This window comes from Saccopteryx bilineata, chromosome 4 (assembly GCF_036850765.1).
Source record: "Saccopteryx bilineata isolate mSacBil1 chromosome 4, mSacBil1_pri_phased_curated, whole genome shotgun sequence".
NCBI lineage: Eukaryota > Metazoa > Chordata > Mammalia > Chiroptera > Emballonuridae > Saccopteryx > Saccopteryx bilineata.
In genome coordinates this window covers 55963782-55986942 of record NC_089493.1, presented here as the reverse complement: position 1 = coordinate 55986942, position 23161 = coordinate 55963782, and the positions used below count along the sequence as shown (strand labels likewise).

The window sequence follows — 23161 nt, the reverse complement described above, 5'->3', positions numbered from 1 at the left end:
AGTATACATTTTTCTCTAGTGTACATGGAACATTCTCAAGAATTGACCATATGTTGGGCCACAAAGACAATATCAGCAAATTTAGAAAAATTGAAATTGTACCAAGCATATTTTCTGATCATAAAGCCTTGAAACTAGAATTCCACTGCAAAAAAGAGGGGGAAAAACCCACAAAAATGTGGAAACTAAACAACATACTTCTAAAAAATGAATGGGTCAAAGAAGAAATAAGCGCAGAAATCAAAAGATATATACAGACAAATGAAAATGAAAATACGACATATCAGAATCTCTGGGATGCAGCAAAAGCAGTAATAAGAGGAAAGTTCATATCACTTCAGGCCTATATGAACAAACAAGAGAGAGCCGAAGTAAACCACTTAACTTCACACCTTAAGGAACTAGAAAAAGAAGAACAAAGACAACCCAAAACCAGCCGAAGAAAGGAGATAATAAAAATCAGAGCAGAAATAAATGAAATAGAGAACAGAAAAACTATAGAAAAAATCAATAAAACAAGGAGCTGGTTCTTTGAAAAGATCAACAAAATTGACAAACCCTTGGCAAGACTCACCAAGGAAAAAAGACACAGGACTCAAATAAATAAAATCCAAAATGAAAGAGGAGAGATCACCACAGACATCATAGAAATACAAAGAATTATTGTAGAATACTATGAAAAATTATATGCCACCAAATACAACAATCTAGAAGAAATGGATAAATTCCTAGAACAATACAACCTTCCTAGACTGAGTCATGAAGAAGCAGAAAGCCTAAACAGACCAATCAGCAGGGAGGAAATAGAAAAAACTATTAAAAACCTCCCCAAAAATAAAAGTCCAGGCCCAGACGGTTATACTAGTGAATTCTATCAAACATTCAAAGAAGACTTGGTTCCTATTCTACTCAAAGTCTTCCAAAAAATTGAAGAAGAAGCAATACTTCCAAACACATTTTATGAGGCCAACATAACCCTCATACCAAAACCTGGCAAGGATGGCACAAAGAAAGAAAACTACAGACCAATATCTCTAATGAATACAGATGCTAAAATACTAAACAAAATACTGGCAAACCGAATATAACAACATATTAAAAAAATAATACATCATGATCAAGTGGGATTCATCCCAGAATCTCAAGGATGGTTCAACATACGCAAAACGGTTAACGTAATACACCATATCAACAAAACAAAGAACAAAAACCACATGATCTTATCAATAGATGCAGAAAAGGCTTTTGATAAAATACAACACAATTTTATGTTTAAGACTCTCAACAAAATGGGTATAGAAGGAAAATATCTCAACATGATAAAGGCCATATATGATAAACCATCAGCCAACATCCTATTAAACAGCATAAAACTGAGGACTTTCTACCTTAAATCAGGAACAAGACAGGGTTGTCCACTCTCTCCACTCTTATTCAACGTGGTGCTAGAAGTTCTGGCCAGAGCAATCAGACAAGACAAAGAAATAAAAGGCATCCATATCGGAAAAGAAGAAGTAAAGCTATCACTTTTTGCTGATGATATGATCCTATACATCGAAAACCCGAAGGACTCCACAAAAAGATTATTAGAAACAATAAACCAATACAGTAAGGTCGCAGGATACAAAATTAACATACAAAAGTCCATAGCCTTTCTATATGCCAACAATGAAATATTAGAAAACGAACTCAAAAAAATAATCCCCTTCACGATTGCAACAAAAAAAATAAAATACCTAGGAATAAACATAACAAAGAACGTAAAGGACCTATATAATGAAAATTACAAAGCATTGTTAAGGGAAATCGAAAAAGATACAATGAGATGGAAAAATATTCCTTGTTCTTGGATAGGAAGAATAAATATAATCAAAATGGCCATATTACCCAAAGCAATATATAAATTTAATGCAATTCCCATCAAAATCCCTATGAGATTTCTTAAAGAAATGGAACAAAAAATCATCAGATTTATATGGAACTATAAAAAACCCCGAATAACCAAAACAATCCTAAGGAAAAAGAATGAAGCTGGGGGCATTACAATACCTGACTTTAAACTATATTATAGGGCCACGATAATCAAAACAGCATGGTATTGGCAAAAAAATAGACACTCAGACCAATGGAACAGAATAGAAAGCCCAGAAATAAAACCACATATATATGGTCAAATAATCTTTGATAAAGGGGCCAACAACACACAATGGAGAAAAGAAAGCCTCTTCAACAAATGGTGTTGGGAAAACTGGAAAGCCACATGCAAAAGAATGAAACTCGACTACAGCCTGTCCCCGTGTACTAAAATTAATTCAAAATGGATCAAAGACCTAAATATAAGACCTGAAACAATAAAGTACATAGAAGAAGACATAGGTACTAAAATCATGGACCTGGGTTTTAAAGAACATTTTATGAACTTGACTCCAATGGCAAGAGAAGTGAAGGCAAAGATAAATGAATGGGACTACATCAGAATTAAAAGTTTTTGCTCAGCAAGAGAAACTGATATCAAAATAAACAGACAGCCAACTATATGGGAACTGATATTTTCAAACAACAGCTCAGATAAGGGCCTAATAACCAAAATTTACAAAGAACTCATAAAACTCAACAACAAACAAACAAACAATCCAATAAAAAAATGGGAAGAGGACATGAACAGACACTTCTCCCAGGAAGAGATACAAATGGCCAACAGATATATGAAAAGATGCTCAGCTTCATTAGTTATTAGAGAAATGCAAATCAAAACTACAATGAGATACCATCTCACTCCTGTTAGATTAGCTATTATCAACAAGACGGGTAATAGCAAATGTTGGAGAGGCTGTGGAGAAAAAGGAACCCTCATTCACTGTTGGTGGGACTGTAAAGTAGTACAACCATTATGGAGGAAAGTATGGTGGTTCCTCAAAAAACTGCAAATAGAACTAACTACCTTATGACCCAGCAATCCCTCTACTGGGTATATACCCCAAAACCTCAGAAACATTGATACGTGAAGACACATGTAGCCCCACGTTCATTGCAGCACTGTTCACAGTGGCCAAGACATGGAAACAACCAAAAAGCCCTTCAATAGAAGACTGGATAAAGAAGATGTGGCACATATACACTATGGAATACTACTCAGCCATAAGAAATGATGACATCAGATCATTTACAGCAAAATGGTGGGATCTTGATAACATTATAAGGAGTGAAATAAGTAAATCAGAAAAAAACAAGAACTACATGATTCCATACATTGGTGGAACATAAAAATGAGACTAAGAGACATGGACAAGAGTGTGGTGGTTACCAAGGGTGGGGGGGGAGGGAGGACATGGGAGGGAGGGAGGGAGAGAGTTAGGGGGAGGGGGAGGGGCACAGAGAACTAGATAGAGGGTGATGGAGGACAATCTGACTTTGGGCGAGGGGTTTGCAACATAATTCGATGACAAAATAACCTAGACATGTTTTCTTTGAATATATGTACCCTGATTTATTAATGTCATCCCATTACCATTAATAAAAATTTATTTAAAAAATATATATATAAATTCTGATTCAACAAAAATAGATGGGGGCCTGAGACTCTGCATTTCTTAACAAGTTCCCAGGTAATGCCAATGCTGTTGTCTGGGGCTCACACTTTGAGTAGTAAGGCTTTAGAGCAGTGGTTCTCAAACTTTTTGAAGTTGGAGCGCATTCAAAATCCTACAAATAATTGTAGGTGCACTATATACAAATTTCTGAGAAATATGTTATAATAATTAAGTCAAATATTAAAGGAAAAAATATAAAGTCCAAGTGTGCTTTTATGGTAATTAAAATAAATACGAAAAAATTAAATTTATTCTGACATTAAAAAACATTTTTATGTTACATTTTTTGAGTTATGCTTTTTAGAATTTGTAATAAAGAGGGGTTTAAAAAATGACAAAAAAGTTATACACACACACATTCTTAGTAAGATTTAGTAAATTCGTAAATTCGGCAGGTCCCGTGGCAATTGTGTTTTTTCATTCTTGTGTTTATGAGAAACATGAGCCTGATGTGTCCTAGTGATTTCTTCAATGTTTGGGCATATATTTGAAAGACAAACTCTCATTTCCTCATCAATACATTGAAGAATTTCTCTCTTTTTACTCTTAATTGTGTTGAGGGTAGAAAATCCCAATTCACATAAATAGGATGTTGAAAATTGTAGTAAAATGTTCAAAGCTTTTTTAATATTGCCACATATTCTTCTTTTATAGAAATCCAAAAGGCTTCAAGAGACAATTCCTTATGTTTAATAATCAATCCAAAAGCCCCACCATACATATCGTTTTAACTTTACACTGAACAAAGGATAGAAGAAACTTGCCTCCAGTCTTTCCAGGGAACATGGGAGGTAGTGTAAAGTTTACACAAACAATCCAGCACCACAACTTAACAGCCTTTCGCAACCTAATCAGGCAAGTGTGGTGGGGGGCTGGACAGACTGTCAGCTTACAGCCAATTCCCCACACCTCTGTCTCCCACAAATCTATAAACTCCAAAAACCCTGTTGGTTTTTTTGTCCCCAACAGGCACCATATTTCTCTGGAATACCATAGGGCGCACCTGTAAATCTTCTAGGGCACACCAGTGTTCCCTGACGCACACTTTGAGAACCACTGCTTTAGAGAGTCCTGTGTAGGTCTGCAGTCATACCAGAAGCTGATTGTTCAAAATTAACTAGTCCTTAAGACAGTCAAGGTGTTGCTAAATCAGCAAATATATACTTTGGGGCACAGCCTCTCCAAATCCCACAATTGGGGAAAACACAATTGTAATCTTTGACTCCACTATTTAAAAGGCTACTTCTAGTGATCACCAAGCCAACAGCAGATGAGTTAAAACAGCTTCCCAGGAGCAGGCAACAGGACTACCACAATCCCTTTCTAATGTCTTTCTATTGTACAATACACTGTAAAAAGTTTTCATAATAGACAGACCTGGGTTTAAATCCAGATTCCATTACTTATTGGTTGTGTGACTAAAGAAAAAGGTCCCTTCTCCTTAGACAGAAGTAATGCCTATATTATTTAGGGTTATTAGGAACATTGACTGAAATTATGTATAAAACATGCTTAACACAGTTCTTCATATGTAGTAACTCAAAACTGGTTGCAGTAATTGTATTTTGCAACATATACAGTGAGAAAGAAGAGAAAATACAGGGAGTCTTTAATAAATTCTTGCTATATTTAAAAATAAGATACCAACAAAAAAATTAACCTTCAAATACTGTCTGCAGTGACTTTCCTTGTTTTCTGCTCTTCCCCAAAAGTCAATAATTAAGAGAGAGACTAGTCCTAGTCAACTAAGATTAAAGACATCTCTAAAGCTCATTCTATATAGAATTAGTATTTTTTCCTTCTTTTTCCAAGTGAAAGGAAGAGATAGAGAGACAAACTCCAGCATGTGCCCCGACTGGGATCCACCTGGCAACTCCTGTGGGGGAACAATTCTCTGACCATCTGGGGCCATGCTTGCAAATGAGCTATTTTTAGTGCCTGAGGCAGAGGCTCCATGGAACCAACCTCAGCGCCAGGGGCAATGCACTTGAACCAATCTAACCATGGCTGCAGGGGTGGGAGAAGGGGAGGGAGAGGGGTGGAGAAGCAGATAGTTGCTTCTCCTGTGTTCCCTGACCAGGAATCGAATCCGGGACACCCACATGCCAAGTCGACACTCTACCACTGAGCCAATTGGCCAGGACCTTTCTATACAGAATTTTTAATATCTTTTGTAAACATACTGCATAATAATAATTTTTAGATTTTTAAATTTTAAAAATACCTAAGCATTTTTAAAGAAATTACATTTTGAAAAATATAGCACATTAAATGTATAACTTCATACATTATTAACATATCATAGAAAGTTCAATGGTCCAGAGATAAGTAGAAATTAAAATAACAAATTAATAGTTTCACAGGTCTTCATTTTATTACCTTCTTCTTAAATACCTGTCATTGAAAATAACATACAGTAGTAACTTTTTTTTTCACACTGGTCCTTCTAAAATATTCAGACAAGAACATAAGACTAGATGAAGTACATTTATGTTCTCTACTAAAATTGAGGTTTTACTCTACTTAAAATTGATTAAAATTAAAATCCAATTACTCCCCAGTGCCTATAGAATCAAGTCTCAAAAGCCCACATAGCATGGGATATAAGATCCTGCCTAGCTTGGCAGCCTCATCTCATCTCATCCATCCAAGGCTTACTCTTCCACACCTCAATCACTTTGTGAATTCTGGTCCTCTATCTAAAAAATTCTCCAGTCTCCTCACTAACACATATCGTACTTGTAGGCAAACTTCCAAATCTTCAACTGAGCTCGGGGGAACTTCCCCTCCAGCACTCCTGGTGTCCCATCACCCCTCCCTATACAGACCTCTACTAAAACCCATTATCATTCATCTGAAATGCTCATGCATCTCTCTTTCCTTAAAATGTGAGCTGGTGGATGGCATGGACACTACAAAGCTTATTCATCTTTTTAACCTAGTGCCTAACAGTATTTGGCAAACAGAGCTCAGTAAACACCTAGAGCAGCGGTTCTCAACCTGTGGCTCGCGACCCACAGGTTGAGAACCACTTACCTAGAGGCATCCAAGGCCAATATTTTCATTGTTTATTTTTTTAGAATTCAAAGATGTACACTGACATTATTTCCCTACTCTTTATTTAAATGTAAGCTAATGAGTATCTTGTTCACTCCCACTCAAAAACAATTATTATGTGTGTGGGTAGCAGAATTTAAAAATCACACAAGTAAATACAGTTTATAGATTGAACTTATTGTTAGTCTTTATGCCAAGTATTCAATTGATGATTATGTATCTCTCCCTCTAACTTCTAGCTTGGGGATACGTTTTGTCCCAATTGTTCCAAAGTAGAGAAACTTAAGACAGGGATGATCAGGTCAGGTTGTGGTCCAGTGTACCAGGAGAGGTTCTAGATATTTTCTGAGTTCTCAGACACTCCTCTAAAATGTAAAAAATACAGATTCTAGAGACCAAGAGCATCAGACTACTGCTTACTGTGCAAGAAAGCATAATAAATATAAAATTCGATTAAACATTTCTTTCCCCTAAAATCAATCTGAAACTTGATTAAACTTAATCTAATGTAGGCCTGTGGTGACTTTGGGAGAGCCACACTAAATCAAACAAACATGCAAAATACTTCCTCAGAATAGATCCAGAATTCTGAAGAAAGCAATCTAGTTTTCTGCAATATCCCTGTCTCAACTAGGAGCTATATTAGACGGTACAGCCTTGGAAGGTAAGAAGAGAGGCTCTACCGGAGTAGGTGTTTTTAACATTTTGTTCAGAAATGAAAGAGGCCAAGTGGAGAGAAACTGGAAACCCAACAATAAAATAAATTTATTATATTTTCAATCTACTTTTATAACCCTTTGAATAGTGAGTTTTTTTTCACGCTCACTGACCTCTGGGAGTTATTTTCAAAAAATGAAATTAGTTACAGTTACAGTTTTATTAACTTAAAATCATGTTTGTTTGATAACCAATTTATGGAAACAAGAAGAACATACATTTGCCTTTTTTTAATGTAGCCTTACATATGTATGATTGTACTCTGGATGGTCAGGAGGCACGAGGACGTACATGAACATTCATACTACTCAAAGGGTTAAAGTAGGCCTTCATGAGAAAAAAAAGAACAAATCAACATATACAGGTAACAGAAAAAACATGGGCTTTATGGACAGACGCTGGGTTATAGAAATTAGTTAACATAAGTGTTTAATCAAAAGTACGTATTATACTTCTAGTTCTTTTGCCAAATAGATGTGTAAATTTAAGATAATTGCTACAGTTTCTTAATCCTTAAGATAAGGATAAATACCATATTTCCCATGTATAAGACCCACTTTTTTCCAAAAATCTGGAGTCTAAAAACTGGGTGCGTCTTATACAGTGGTTGTAGATTTTTTTACTTGCATTTCCCATTTTTCCACGCTTTTTTCTGCACTCATTATTGAACACGGATTCGTCATCAGACACAGATGAGGACAAGCTAATGGATGGGAGTTTTGACAGTGATGAGGAGTTGTATGAATTCTATGATGAATAAAACTTGAGTTCAATAACTTTATATAATACATTTTTTTCCAAATTTTGGGTCCCAAAATTAAGGTGCGTCATATACATGAGAGTGTCTTATACATGGGGAAATACGGTAATATCTACCTTACAGATTAACATAACAACTGAATGAGACAGTACATATAAACCACCTGGTAGACAGCACTCAATAAAGGTTAGCATACCTCCCTAACTGCAGATATTTTAGAGTAGTAAATTAGAAATCAAACAAAGAATGAAATGAGCCCTGGCCAAGTAGCTCAGTTGGTCAGAGTGTCTTCTGATACACAAATGATGTGGCTTCAATCCTAAGTCAGGACACTAACAAGGATCAACCAATGAATACATAAATAAGTGGAACAAATTGACATTTCTCTCCCTCTCTTGTCTCCTTCCTCTCTCTCTCTCTAAAATCAATGAAAATCTTTTAAAAAAGAATGAAATGCCTTATTATAGGTTAATTTTTTTATTTTTTATTTTCTTAAAGACTTTATTTATTCATTATAGAGAGGGGAGAGAGAAAGAGGGAAGGGGGGAGGAGCAGGAAGCATCAACTCCCATATGTGCCTTGACCAGGCAAGCCCAGGGTTTTGAACCGGCAACCTCAGTGTTTCCAGGTTGACGCTTTATCCACTGCGCCACCACAGGTCAGGCTATTATAGGTTAATTAAATGACAATTACAACCCATTATATAGATAGGTGAATATATTTACTATAACTATTTAAACTTACACAGCCAATTTCAACTAATAGCCAAGTATGCATGCAAACCTATTTCCAACATGCTAAAAGACAATAAGGCTAAAAGATACTGAGGAAAGTGATCTACATAGTTTCTAGGGGCACCTTTCTCCCACTAAGGAGTAATATTGTAGGATAAGCCCTTACATGGTAACATAGAGAAGAAGCCTCTGACTCAGGGCATTTAGCATTTTGTTTAAGAAGAAAAATACACCATGAGGAAGCATATAATCATAAAACTAGATTGTGCAATCATTAATATAGTTTATTTGTAACAAGGCAATAAAAAATAGACTGCAACTCCCCAGAAATACTAACACATGATCATGAATTCAGGTCATTAAATGATATTACACATTTGAAAGCAGTATAAATTTAAAGAATGTTACCAGAAAGTATTAAGATAAAAAAATAAAATTAGAGAAATAGGTTTAAGTATTGAATTAAAAAGGGGTCTAACTGCCTCTCACAGCTCTTCCTTCAAACACCTTTCTTTCTTAGATCACTGCATCTCCAACTCTGTTTCTTCTTCAGGTGAAGGTCACAGGGCCCCATCAACTGCATATACTGAACAAGGACTGTATGCTTTCTTTGTCTTAATTTTAATATTAAAATTTCAAATTTTCATAGATCTTATGATCTAAAATCTGCAAGTATTTATTTATAGTATAATGTTTTGTAAAAAATAACTCATTGTTTACCATACAGTTCACAAATGCAAATTTTAAAACAAGTGAAAACTACCCTGGTTTTAAAATAAATTCAACATAATTGTTTTTTACAAACCATTCCTGTTAATCCAAGAGCTTTCCACTTGTTTGGGGGGAAAAAAGTTTTGAAATATACGTATGTGCCCTGGCTGGTTGGCTCAGCGGTAGAGCGTCGGCCTGGCGTGCAGGGGACCCGGGTTCGATTCCCGGCCAGGGCACATAGGAGAAGCGCCCATTTGCTTCTCCACCCCTCCCCCCTCCTTCCTCTCTGTCTCTCTCTTCCCCTCCCGCAGCCAAGGCTCCATTGGAGCAAAGATGGCCCGGGCACTGGGGATGGCTCCTTGGCCTCTGCCCCAGGCGCTAGAGTGGCTCTGGTCGCGGCACAGCGACGCCCCGGAGGGGCAGAGCATCGCCCCCTGGTGGGCAGAGCGTCGCCCCTGGTGGGCGTGCCGGGTGGATCCCGGTCGGGCGCATGCGGGAGTCTGTCTGACTGTCTCTCCCCGTTTCCAGCTTAACAAAAAAAAAAAAAAAAAAAAAAAATTAAAAAAAAAGATAAAAAAAAAAAAAAAAAAAAAAAGAAATATACGTATGTAATTTACAAGTGATATTTTTAGTTACTTTAACTAAATTTGTTCATTGATATTTAGTAATAAAGACAACAAAAAGACTGATTAATGTAACCCAATTAAAATTAAGTCAGTTTATAAATGTTTTGGTGTTTATATTCTAAATTTGTATTATTTCTTTTAATTTTTCCTTTGATTTCTGAGAGAGAGAGAGAGAGAGAGAGAGAGAAAGAGAAAAGCATCAATTCACTGTTCCACTTAGTTGTTCCATTTAGTTGTGTACTCACTGGTTGCTTCTTGAACGTGCCCTAACCAGAGATCAAACCCATGAACTCAGCGCACAGGCATGACACTAAACACTGAGCCACCAGGCCAGGGCTTAAATTTATATTCCTTTTCTTTTTCCTTTTGTAGAGAGAGGCTAGAGAGATAATGTCAGAGTAATGGCAGCATGAGAGATACTCCTGATGTCTTCCCTTGAAATTTCAACACACTGAACAACTATAACACAGCAAAGGAACTCCAGCTGAGCTTGCAGGCATTCAGGAAAGAATGCCAAGTTACCACAAGCCAAACATAACTACTCCAAGGCACATCGTAATAAAACTGTCAAAAATCAATGACAAAGAAAGAATCCTCAAGGCAGCTAGGGAAAAGAACATAACATATAAAGGAAAGCCCATTAGGTTATCATCTGACTTCTCAGCAGAAACTCTACAAGCCAGAAAAGAGTGGACCCAAACATTCAAAGAACTGAAAGAGAAGAATTACCAGATAAGAATACTATATCCATCAAAGTTATTCTTCAAATATGAAGGAGAAATAAAAACTTTTACAGACATACAGAAGCTGAGGGAATTTATTACCAGAAAACCCCCACTGAAGGAAATACTGAACGGGGTTATTCAACCTGATACAAAGAACAAAACAAATCAAAACTACAAGTAAAACTCCAACAAGGTCACAATAAAAACAAGGATAATCTGTGACAAGAATTACATAAAAGGGGAGAGAATAGAGACCTGCAGTAAGTAGCAAAGGAGGACGAAGTGCAGAAGCACTCATAAGACAAAGGACTCTTGTACATATGTACATTCTTCTCTTAATAACCTAATGGTAACCACCCACAAAAAAGCCACTACTAAAACACACAGCTTAAAAAAAAGAAGACACAGGAGAAAGAAGTATGAAATATCACCAAACAATCTAAACAATAACAACTGACAGAAACACAAACGAGAAGAACCAAACAAAACACAGAGCTACCAGAAAATAAAACATAAAATGGCTATAGGAAATCCTCAAGAGTCAATAATTACCCTATATGTAAATGGACTGAACTCACCAGTAAAGAGGCACAGAGTAGCAGACTGAATCAAAAAGAAAAACCCAACCATATGCTGCCTTTGAGAGACACATCTAAGCTGCAAGGACAAAAGTAGATTCAAAGTGAAAGGCTGGAAAATGATTCTCCAAGCAAATAATCTCCAAAGAAAAGATGGTGTAGGTCCTGGCCGGTTGGCTCAGCGGTAGAGCATCGGCCTGGTGTGCAGGAGTCCCAGGTTCGATTCCCGGCCAGGGCACACAGGAGAAGCGCCCATCTGCTTCTCCACCCCTCCCCCTCTCCTTCCTCTCTGTCTCTCTCTTCCCCTCCTGCAGCCGAGGCTCCACTGGAGCAAAGATGGCCCAGGCGCTGGGGAGGGCTCTGTGGCCTCTGCCTCAGGCACTAGAATGGCTCTGGATGCAACAGAGCGATGCCCCAGAGGGGCAGAACATCACCTTCTGGTGGGCATGCCGGGTGGATACCGGCCGGGTGCATGTGGGAGTCTGACTGCTTCCCCATTTCCAGCTTCGGAAAAATGGGAAAAAAAGAAAAGAAAAGATGGTGTAGCCATACTCATATCCAACAATGCTGACTTCAAGACAACAAAGGTAACCAGAGACAAAGATGGACATTCCATAACGATAAAGGGAACATTGTACCAAGAAGATATAATACTTCTTGCCCTGGATAGTGAGCTCAGCGGTAGAGCATCGGCCCAGCATGTAACAGTCCCGGTTCGATTCCTGGCCAGGGCACATAGGTGCCCATCTGCTTCTGCACCCTTCCCTCCTTCTTTCTCTTTCTCTTTATCTTTCTCTTCCCCTTCCGCAGCCAAGGCTCCATAGGAGCAAAATTCGCCTGGGTACTGAGGATGGCTCTATAGCCTCCACCTCAGGCACTAGAATGGCTCTGATTGCAGCAGAGCAACGCCCCAGATGGGTGGAGCATCACACCCTGGTGGGCATGCCAGGTGGATCCCAGTCAGGCGCATGCAAGAGTCTGTCTGTCTATTGCCCCTGGCTTCTCGCTTCGGAAAAATACAAAAAAAGAAGAAGATATAACACTTCTTAATATATACACACTGAACCAGGGAACACCAAAATATATAAGACATCTACTAACTGATAAAATAGAAGCAGACAAAAACACAATCATACTTAAGACTGTGATCATTGACTGCTTTAGATCATCCGAACAGAAAATCAGTATCAGCCTTAAACAACACACTGGACCAAATGGGCATAATAGACATTTACAGGACATTTCATCCCAAAACGTCAGAGTATACACTCTTCTCCAGTATGCATGGAACATTCTCAAGGATAGACCATATGCTGGACCACAAAACTAATATCAACAAATTCAGGAAGTCTGAAATTATACCAAACATATTTTCTGACCATAAGACTTTGAAATTAAAATTCAACTGTAAGCAGGAAGTAAAGAAACCCACAAAAATGTGAAAATTAAACAACATACTTCTAAAAAATGACTGGGTCAAAGAAGAAATTTAAGCAGAGATCAAAAAACATATACAGACAAATGAAACTGACAATACAACATATCAAAATTTCTGGGATGCAGTGAAAGCAGTAATAAGAGGGAAATTTACATCATTACAGGCTTATATTAAGAAACAAGAGGGATCCCAAATAAACATCCTAACATCACATCTTAAGGAACAAGAAAAAGAAGAGCACAGGCAACCCAAAGTTAGCAAAAGAAAGGAAATAGTAAAAATTAGAGCAGAACTAAATGAAATAAAGAACAAAAAAACTATAGAAAAAATTAATGCAACAAAGAGCTGGTTCTTTGAAAAGATCAATAAAATCAACAAACCACTGGCTAGAATCACTAAGGAAAATAGAGGAAGGACTCATATAAATCAATCCAAAATGAAAGGAGAAATTACCACAGACATCATAGATTTACAAAGAATCATAGTAGAATATTATGAAAGGTTATATGCCACCAAATTCAACAACCTAGACCAGGGGTCCCAAAACTATACCCTGCGGGCCGCATGCGACCCCCTGAGGCCATTTATCCAGCCCCTGCCGCACTTCCTGAAGGGGCATCTCTTTCATTGGTGGTCAGTGAGAGGAGCACTGTATGTGGCAGCACTGCAAAGCACGGCATTGCTCACGTACAGTACTACTTCCAGTGATGCGGGACACACGCGTCACGGCTCCGGAAGCGTGTCATATCACTGTTATGGCTAGCAGTGACAAATATGGAACCAGACATTGACCATCTCATTAGCCAAAAGCAGGCCCATAGTTCCCATTGAAATACTGGTCAGTTTGTTGATTTAAACTTACCTGTTCTTTATTTTAAAAATTGTATTTGTTCCCATTTTGTTTTTTTACTTTAAAATAAGATATGTGCAATGTGCATAGGGATTTGTTCATAGTTTTTTTTATAGTCCAGCCCTCCAACAATTTGAGGGACAGTGAACTGGCCCCCTGTGTAAAAAGTTTGGGGACCCTGACCTAGAGTATATGGATAAATTCCTAGAACACTACAATCTTCCTAGACTATCATGAAGAAGCAGAAAACCTCAATAGACCTATAAGCAAAGGAAGTAGAAACAACTATCAAAAATCTCCCAAAAAACAAAAGTCCAGGAGCAGATGGCTATACTAGTGAATTCTACCAAACATTCAAATAAGTTTGGTACCTATTCTTTTCAAAGTCTTCCAAAAAATAGAAGCAGCAATACTCCTTAACAATTTTATGAGGCCAAAATAACTCTCATACTAAAACCTGGCAAGGACAACACAAAAAAAGAAAATCACAGACCAATATCTCTAATGAATACAGATGCAAAAATCCTAAACAAAATACTAGCAAATCAAATGCAAAAACATATTAAATATATAATATATCACAATCAAGTGGGATTCATTCCAGGAGCACAAGGGACCAAATGGACATAGATAAAATGGACGTGGTTACCAGAGGGAGGAGGATGTGGGGAAGGGGATGGAAAAGGGGGTGGGGAAAGGTTGTAAAGAGGGACAAATATAAGGTGAAGGAAAATTATTTGACTTTGGGTGATGGGTATACAACATAATCAATAGTTTAAATGCTATAGAAACGTTTACCTGAAACCTATGTACTTGTATTGATCTATGTCACCATGTTAAAGTTAATTTTCTTTTCTAAATAAAAGTAAAAAAAATGAGGGGGGGGGTGGATGTAGGAAGCATCAACTCAGACTAGTTGCTTCTCGTATGTGCTTTGACCGGACAAGCCCAGGGCTTCAAACCAGCGACCTCACAGTTCCAGGATGATGCTTCATCCACTGAGCCACCACAGGTCAGGCTATATTCTTTTTTTTTAGTTTATTCAATGACAGGAGAGGAGGCAGAGACAGACTCCTGCATGCACCCCAACCAGAATCCACCCAGCAAGTCCACTAGGGGATGATGTTCTGCCTATCTGGGGCATTGCTCTGTTGCTCAGCAATTGAGCTCTTCTTAGCACCTGAGGCAGAAACCATAGAGCCATCCTCAGCACCTGGGCCTACTCGCACCAATCAAGGCATAGCTGCAGGAGGGGAAGAGAGAGAGAGAGAAGCAAGAGGGGGAGCAGTGGAGAAACAGGCATTTCTCGTGTGTGTCCTGACCGGAAATTGAACCCCAGGACATCCACAAGCCAGACTGACACTCTACCACTGAGCCAACGGGCCAGGGCCAGGCTATATTCTTATTAATTTGAATTTTTATTCTTGGTTTTCACAAAGGCATTACATTTCAGTCTTAGAAATTCTTGATATTGATTATAGTACACTATAATTTGTCTATTCTTTAATGAGGTACCCAAGGTTAGTTTCTTAATGATAGACAAGCAATTAATTTTCTCCTGGAACAATACACTCTTTTCACAGATCTTTGTTTATTAGCTCATCACTCCCCTTCAATCAGATCTCTGCTCTATTGTGACAATTCAGAGTCCTTCCTTGACCACATTAACAGCACACTTTTCCCCTCCCCGCTCTCTGCCTTCAGCCTATAATTTTATATAATAGGCTTCCTTTCCTGCCCTAATTTGAATTCTTAGGATTTTTCACTACCTGGAATACATATTTATTGTCTGATTCCCTTACTAGGCTGTTAGCTCCACTGGGCAGAAACTATTTTTCTCTGCTGTATCCCTAGGACCTATGATAACACTTGGCACAATGATTAATAAAAATTGCAAAGGATAAGATTTGAGATTTTTTTCAAGAGACCTTCACACTCATTTTGCTTATGTAGTGGCAGCTGGATATTGATGGGGAAAGAAAGCAAAAGGAGTTGGGCACTATATTTTATAAAACTTGGAAAGACTGCTTCAGTATTCCATTTAGCTTAATTTGCTAAAAGGCTATATAGCATTCACAGGCTTATTAATCCATTGTGCCCTCAGAGTCCACTGGCCTCAATCCTCCAGACTGAGGTTTGGGAGGAATTTCCCCAAGGCACTGCCAGGTCCAGGTGCTATGGGGAGGTGTTTCTGTGCTTTCATTCTAAGGCATGCACAGTGGCCAGAATGTAAGCCACAGAGGCCTGTCAGTCTAGCCTAGAAAAGGATCTTATTGGTTGGTGGGAGAAACCAACACAAGCTGTGAAATTTTAAAGAAACTGGTTGGCGTAAGGAAAACTAGTCCTACCCAGCCCCAAAATATAAACATAGGTTTAGCAAAGCTCTCTCTCCTCCTGCTTGGAAACAACTCATTCATTCCTGGGGTCTCCAATCAGCAGCCATGCTGCATGGGCTGGCAGCCAGGCTGGTCTCCTAAGTATAGGCTTAGAACAATGCCTGGACTGGACTAAGCTTTATATAGGCTAAACCATGGCACAAAATATCAGAACTTTGGTTTTTATATTGGGCTTGATGAAGACTAGAACTAGACTGGACTTTTTTATTGGCACGATGTTGGGCAGATAAAATGTATTATGCTCACTTTGTTAAAGATAACAGGAGGAGGCCGTAGCCCAGGTGATATTAATGTGTGTTGGGGTGGGCTAAAGGCAGGCAGAATCCTTTAGCCTGGGGCTTGGTTTTGGGATTAAGCCTTTCCTACCCTTTTTGATGTAGGGCAGTACAATCCTATCATGCCTCAGAGGGTGACTTTGTATTAGAGACTTCCTTGTTTTGTATATTGGATTAAGGGTTTGGATTTCTACACTATAAAATGGGGACGGAATGAGAGTTTGGCCTCTTGGTTCCTGAGGTTAGCATGAGAGAGCAGAGAAAGTAGAGCCAGCAGCGCAAGGAGGCCACATGGAGTAGGCCAGGAGAAGCAGCCAAGATGGTGGAGTGCTGAGTGAGATGCCAGTTTGTGTAGAGTTTGTATCTGGGATAAGGAAGGAGATGGGGAACAGAGGTGAATAAGGCTGGTGAGCTAGAAACCTTTGATTCTAGGAAACTCGGATAAGTCAGTGGCTTTGTGAGCACTGAATGTGACTGGGTTTTGGAGCCCAGTGTATGTTTTTACTTGCCCGCCGGGTGCAAGCTAGAATTAAAGATGACAGCCCATCAGTTTTTGGCTCCGTTGTTTCTTTACCGACTGTCCGAATCCAATGCGAACCTGCATGGGCCAGACGGCTGTGATGCTGGCCCTGGCCATGGCTTCTGGCTTTACACACAACAAATGGAAATGAGACATACAATACCTGTGGGCAACCTTCTATTTCAATTCCAGATAAATCTTACTGCAACAGCCTAAGCCCTCTAAATGCAGGTTGTTTGAAATTCCTTTCTCTCAACACCACAACCAAATCCCATTTTAACCAGCATTGGACTGACAGCAATTTTATATAAGTTTACTACATGAGTACACTCATGGTACATGAGGTTACTAGAACACAGAAAATTTAGATGAATTTCCCACATTCACATAAGAAGCCATAAAACTAAAGCTACAATCCTGACTCCTGATCCAATGGTCTTAACCAGGGGTCCCCAAACTTTTTACACAGGGGGCCAGTTCACTGGCCCTCAGACCATTGGAGGGCCGCCATATACAGTGCTCCTCTCACTGACCACCAATGAAAGAGGTGCCCCTTCTGGGAGGCCGGATAAATGGCCTCAGGAGGCCGCATGCAGCCCGTGGGCCGTAGTTTGGGGACACCTGGAACTGTACCAACTAACCTGTCCTTGAATTATATATTTACATCAACTTGTATAAAATTTTCTCCACTCAAAGTATATAAAATATTTAAAGAACCTAGTAGTCAGCAAAACTCTCAAATCATTCCCTATTACCACAAATTAAGTAAAGGCTTGATTGGCTTTTCCCAAAGTTGATAGACAAAAAATTTTTAAGTTGAGGTTTATAATACATACCAAAGAACGCCTCATCTGCATTAGTATTGTCATAAAGCAGTCAAAGCTGATCATTCCTTCCTGGCTTGATAGTAGTTTGCTCTTCTCCATGGAATTTACAACTGCTGATGCCCCTAAAGCCATTTCTATCCATTCAAGAAGGTATCTCAAAGAACCTCGTTGTGCTGCTAAACCAAGCAGCAACTCAGAAGCTAATCTACGACCTAAAGTGTCTGCCCCTGAATTGGGAATAGTTACTCCTTTAAGAAATGTTGTTACTTGTGATAAGCAGTCCAAGCCCATAGGAGGAATCTTGCTTTCATTTGCTAAAGATAATGGTGGTAAAGAGCTCACAACTTCAATTGCAGTATGAATAACATCGTTGCAAAGACTAAGACCAGGTCCCGACACAGGCATCATCCAACTTTGTCTTAGAAGTGCAAATAATAAACTTAAACCAGTTCGAACACCCATTTCTATCAGTGCATCAGTGCTTGACCGGGGACGTTCACTAACAGAATGGACATCTGCTGAACCAGAGCTGCTCTCCGGAGAATGCTGCTGCTGTTTCACTTTGCCTTTGTCGTGGTATTTATTAGAAAGTGCATAAAAGACGCGCTGGAGTACAAGCAGTCGTTTTCGAAGTGCCCCAGCAAATGGGGAATCTGAACATACCATCTTCGCTAGTGCTAGCTGGCTGCTAAGAAGGGCATCCAAATAGTGGTCCTGCTCATCACTTGAAAGAGACTCACGTTCAAAGTCTGGCAACTGTGGTCCTTTGAGGCATAAAACTTGTTGGGGCAAAGGTACTACTTCCTTATTGCTGATCAGTTTAGAATATAGAACAGCAACCCCCTCTCTTGTAGCAATAGATTCACTGTCCTCTGTAATCCAAGAACTGTTGAGGTGTTCAAGCCATTTCAGTTTCACTGGTGGAACCATAGTTGCCATGCTGATTTACTCTTCAGCCATTAGATCTATACAGGGAAAAGAAAACGCAGTCAAAACTTGATCTCAATAATTCACAAAATGCTTTAAAATTCCCACCTTATATTACAATAAGTGATTTCAAATAAAGTCTTTACTAGTTAACAGTAATGTGACATCGTTATATAAGATAATAGTAGGGGGATATGGGTGAAGGGCATATGGGAACTCTGTACTATTTTTGCAAAAAGAAAGAAAAATTAAATTCTACATAAACCACACCAGCAGCATAATTTGAAGATACAGAATGAAAAAATTGCAAATCAACTGTAAATTAAAAGAAAAATCATCAATTCCAGTACACACACTCACCTCCACCCAGCCATAAGGCAAGCAAAAACAGAAAATGAAAACCTGTAGAAAAGGCAAGAGAAATGATAATAAAGGGGCATAAAGGTGATTAGGAATGACTGTTAGAAAGATTAAATTCACACTAAATCTGAAAATACTGGAAAAGTATCCAGGCAGATCAGAACACAAATTATGAGAAAGAGATTTCAAAATATATTTATTTTAAAGGGGGAAGGCATGATTTAAAGAAGCGGCACAATTTTAAAAGATCCAGCTAATTAAATGATCATCCTTGAAATGCAGAGGGGAGAAAAACACAAAAAGAAAAAAAGCATCCTTTGGCAACTGAATGTTAAAGGGTAAAAGAAAAAAAGCGGGTTCTGCAAGACAAAAAGAGAACCATGAAACTAGGACTTAAAGCTTCTCTCAAACAAAATAAAAACAAAAAACCCTCTAAAGTATTTGGATTTTGCTATATTGACAGAAGAGGATGCCATTAACCCTTTGAGTAGTATTTTTCATGCTTGCTGACCCCCAGGGAGTGAGTTTTCTTTCAAAAAATGAAATTAGTTGCCTCAGGCGGTGGCGCAGTGGATAGAGCGTCGGACTGGGATGCGGAAGACCCAGGTTCGGGACCCCGAGGTCACCAGCTTGAGCACGGGCTCATCTGGCTTGAGCAAAAGCCCACCAGCTTAAACCCAAGGTCCCTGGCTCCAGCAAGGGGTTACTCGGTCTGCTGAAGATCCGCCCGCGGTCAAGGCACATATGAGAAAGCAATCAATGAACAACTAAGGTGTTGCAACAAGCAATGAAAAACTAATGATTGATGCTTCTCATCTCTCTCGGTTCCTGTCTGTCTGTCCCTGTCTATCCCTCTCTCTGACTCGCTCTCTCTGTAAATAATAAATGAATTAAATTTAAAAAAAAAAGAAATTCAAAAAATGAAATTAGTTATTTTGTTTTATTAATTTAAAATTATGTTTGTCTGATAACCAATTTATAGAAACAAAAAACATACATTTGCCTTTTTTTAATGTTGCCTTATCTGGATGGTCAGGAGGCACGACAACATACATAAACGGTCATACTACTGAAAGGGTTAAATTAGGAATATTATAAAATACCTAATAACATAAAAACGAACAAGAGAAAAGTCTATGTAAGGCTATTGCAGAAAATCAGGACAGAAAATTTCATTATACCAACTGACCGAAATCTTCCTGCTCACCGAAAAAAAAGGTGGCGGGAGGCCTATACTAAAACCTGAGAAGCTCAGAGGAGGCCTGAGGCCTTACAGACTCAAACTGAAAGTAACCACATACAATGGTCTGAAATGAAAACTTTCTAATTAAAAGCAGTCATGGCAGACAGTTATGGCCAAGGCTGGCATTTTCCCTAACAAAGGTCAGTCTTTACCTTAATTGTTGACCACTCATGAGTTAACTCGTGTTTGCACTTGCATTGGCTATTTCAATTTTTGAAACTTGGGGTAATATAAGATTATTGTATTTGTGACTCTTAGCCCTGAGGGCCGAAGCTCAAAAACAGCACACTGCTCTATATTCTCATGCAGACTACTCTTCTTCCCACTCCTCCGTGAGACCACATAATCGAAGGTACCATAAATAAAAACAATCACAGTGTCCAGCCTTCTAAAACTTGGACTATCTTCTAACGGCTCGCAGTTTGAACATACCTATCAAGGATATTGTAAAATCTTCCTTAGTCATGTTCAATCCAACTAGAACGTGTAAAGTGTGTGTTTCAAAAGGAAAGCACAGAGAAACCAGATATATTTGCAAAACATGTTGCCTACCATTAGTAAAAAAAATTACTAAAACATATAATATGTATAACATATAATATGTAGCAGTAAAAAATATGTAGCAGATATGTACAAAGTTTCAATTAAATTCATAATGTATAAATAAAGTATACTGAAGTTTATTTAGATTGTTTCAGTTTCATACTCAATTATGAAAAAATAGCTGGTGACATGAGATAACTTCTGTGTAAAACTGCAGGTCAACAATGTGTTAACTGAGCCTGTCCATTGTCTTTTTGCATCTACAATAACATACCTTTGGAATAATATCAAGACTAATTTCCTTTTTCCAGACCCCTCAAAGCACAACTACTACACCCAAGTAGAGACCACAAAATCCCATGTTGTTATTACTACCATGTTAAGTGTTGACTGTTAATTATTCTATACCCACCTATATAAAAGAATTGTGTCTAATTGTTTTACTTTTTACCTAATCTCAAAGATGTCTGAGCTTTGTCCGCTCCCACCTCCCTAAGCTATCACCAATGAATATCTGTATGCTCTTTACACATCCCCTTTGATTCTGATGTATAATATAAAATAAGTGGTATTTTTCCAGAGCATTTTCTCAACCTATTAAAATTTTGCTTCCCAGCAATTATAGACAGTTTGGCTCAAATACACTCATAAAAATCCTCTACAGGTTTGAACATTTAAGTTAATCAGGACAGAAAATCCCACATATATCAACATCAACTGAGGAAAATCTTCCTGATTAAGCAGAAGAAAATAATGGTTAAGAATCCAAACAAAATTAAACACATTCAAACATTTGAGGATATAAAAAACTTTGCATCAAAAATTCAAAAGCTAAAAGCAGAAACTGAGCACAAGAATGAATGAAGGGAGGGAGGAAGGGAGAAAAAGCGGAAGAGAGGGAGGGAGCAAGGAAAGGAGGGAGGAAGGATGGGAAATATTGAAAAGTCGTAGTATAGGGAGGTAGCTAAATACTGCTCACAAAGATTAGGGGATCAGGGAATGTGCAGATACTCCAGTAATTTCATCCTTTGTATAGTGCATTTCACCAATGAAATAAAAGTTGGTTTTGCATCTCATTTGCATAATTGAACAACTTTCCTTGACTTGTCCTTTGCTTTTTTGATGTTCTTGTTTAATTAAAAAAAAAAATCAAATGCTTTATCGCTTCATATTCATTTTGAAATATCCCTTAATTTTTGTGAGCAGTATATTAATAAAGGAAGGAAGCAAAGGGAATCAGACATTAAGTATAATAAACTAGGGAAGAGGAAATATTAAACTTAATAAAACTGGAAAGCCTGTTTCAATAGGAAATTACAGAATTCAATTTTCTAGGAAGCTATAGCATTTACAGTTCTGGGCACCCCAGGGGATCACAACCTTGCCCAACAAAGGGCACTAACTCTTGACAACAGCCTCCCTGGGGTACAACCAGTCTATCTCCAAACTATAGGGGAGGTACTCCTGTGTTTCCACTTTAAGGCATGTATAGTAGAAGCCATGATGGCAACCACAGAGGCCTGTCAGTCTAGCCTAGAAGAAGAATCTGATTGGTCAAAGGTTAAATGAAAAGCCCACAAAGAGACTGACTGGAGAATTTAAAGAGAAGCTAGTCCTTCCTGGCCCACGATGATATAAACCCAAACTTAACAAAGAGCTCTTCTCTCTTCGCTCTTTCTGCTTGGGAAAGTGAGCTTGCTCCATTCAGTCATGAGTTCTCCAATCAGCCACATGCATAGGCAAGCAGCTATGCAATCTCCCAAGTCCAGGCTCTGAGTGTGACCTGGGTACAGGAACACAGCACCTGGACTAGACTAGGCATTGACAGGATTAAACCATGACACAGATTATTTGGACACTGATCTTTATACTGGGCTTAATGAAGACAAGATTGAACTTTTTCCGTGGTGGGACGGATGGAGATGAGACTCTTCCATTTTAATCCCAAATAAATCTGAGTATTACCAAATTGTGTTTCTGGTTTGTGAACCCTAAGAACTTTAAATAAATCTTGGTCATTTATTTCTAGCCAAAGCTTCCTGGCTTTTTAAAGTACATTTCACCAAGTATTTGTACTATTAGGTCTCTTGAAGAAGAAAAACAAACAAACAAACAAACAAAAACAACAATAGAGCTGACTGGAAGCTACAAGTCAAAGAAAACTTGCCAGAAACAGAAAAGATCTGAATCAATACAACAGAATGCTATCCAAAATAAAACATAGGTGCAGGTAGATATGGCCCAGTTATTCATAATTTCTGTTATAAGTTAAATATATATAATA

The 23161-nt window shown here is 38.3% G+C and overlaps 1 protein-coding gene across 9 annotated transcripts in view; it reads right to left on the bottom strand.

The window, feature by feature from the left end:
- The window catches only part of HERC1 (HECT and RLD domain containing E3 ubiquitin protein ligase family member 1), a 235788-nt gene that overhangs the window by 172098 nt on the left and 40529 nt on the right, over nt 1-23161 (bottom strand). For all 9 annotated transcript variants that reach the window (XM_066274158.1, XM_066274165.1, XM_066274161.1 and 6 more), the window contains exon 2: nt 17814-18769. In XM_066274158.1, the coding sequence (XP_066130255.1) occupies nt 17814-18743 (930 nt within the window). In that variant the 5' untranslated portion in view covers nt 18744-18769. The remainder of the gene's footprint in view (nt 1-17813; nt 18770-23161) is intronic.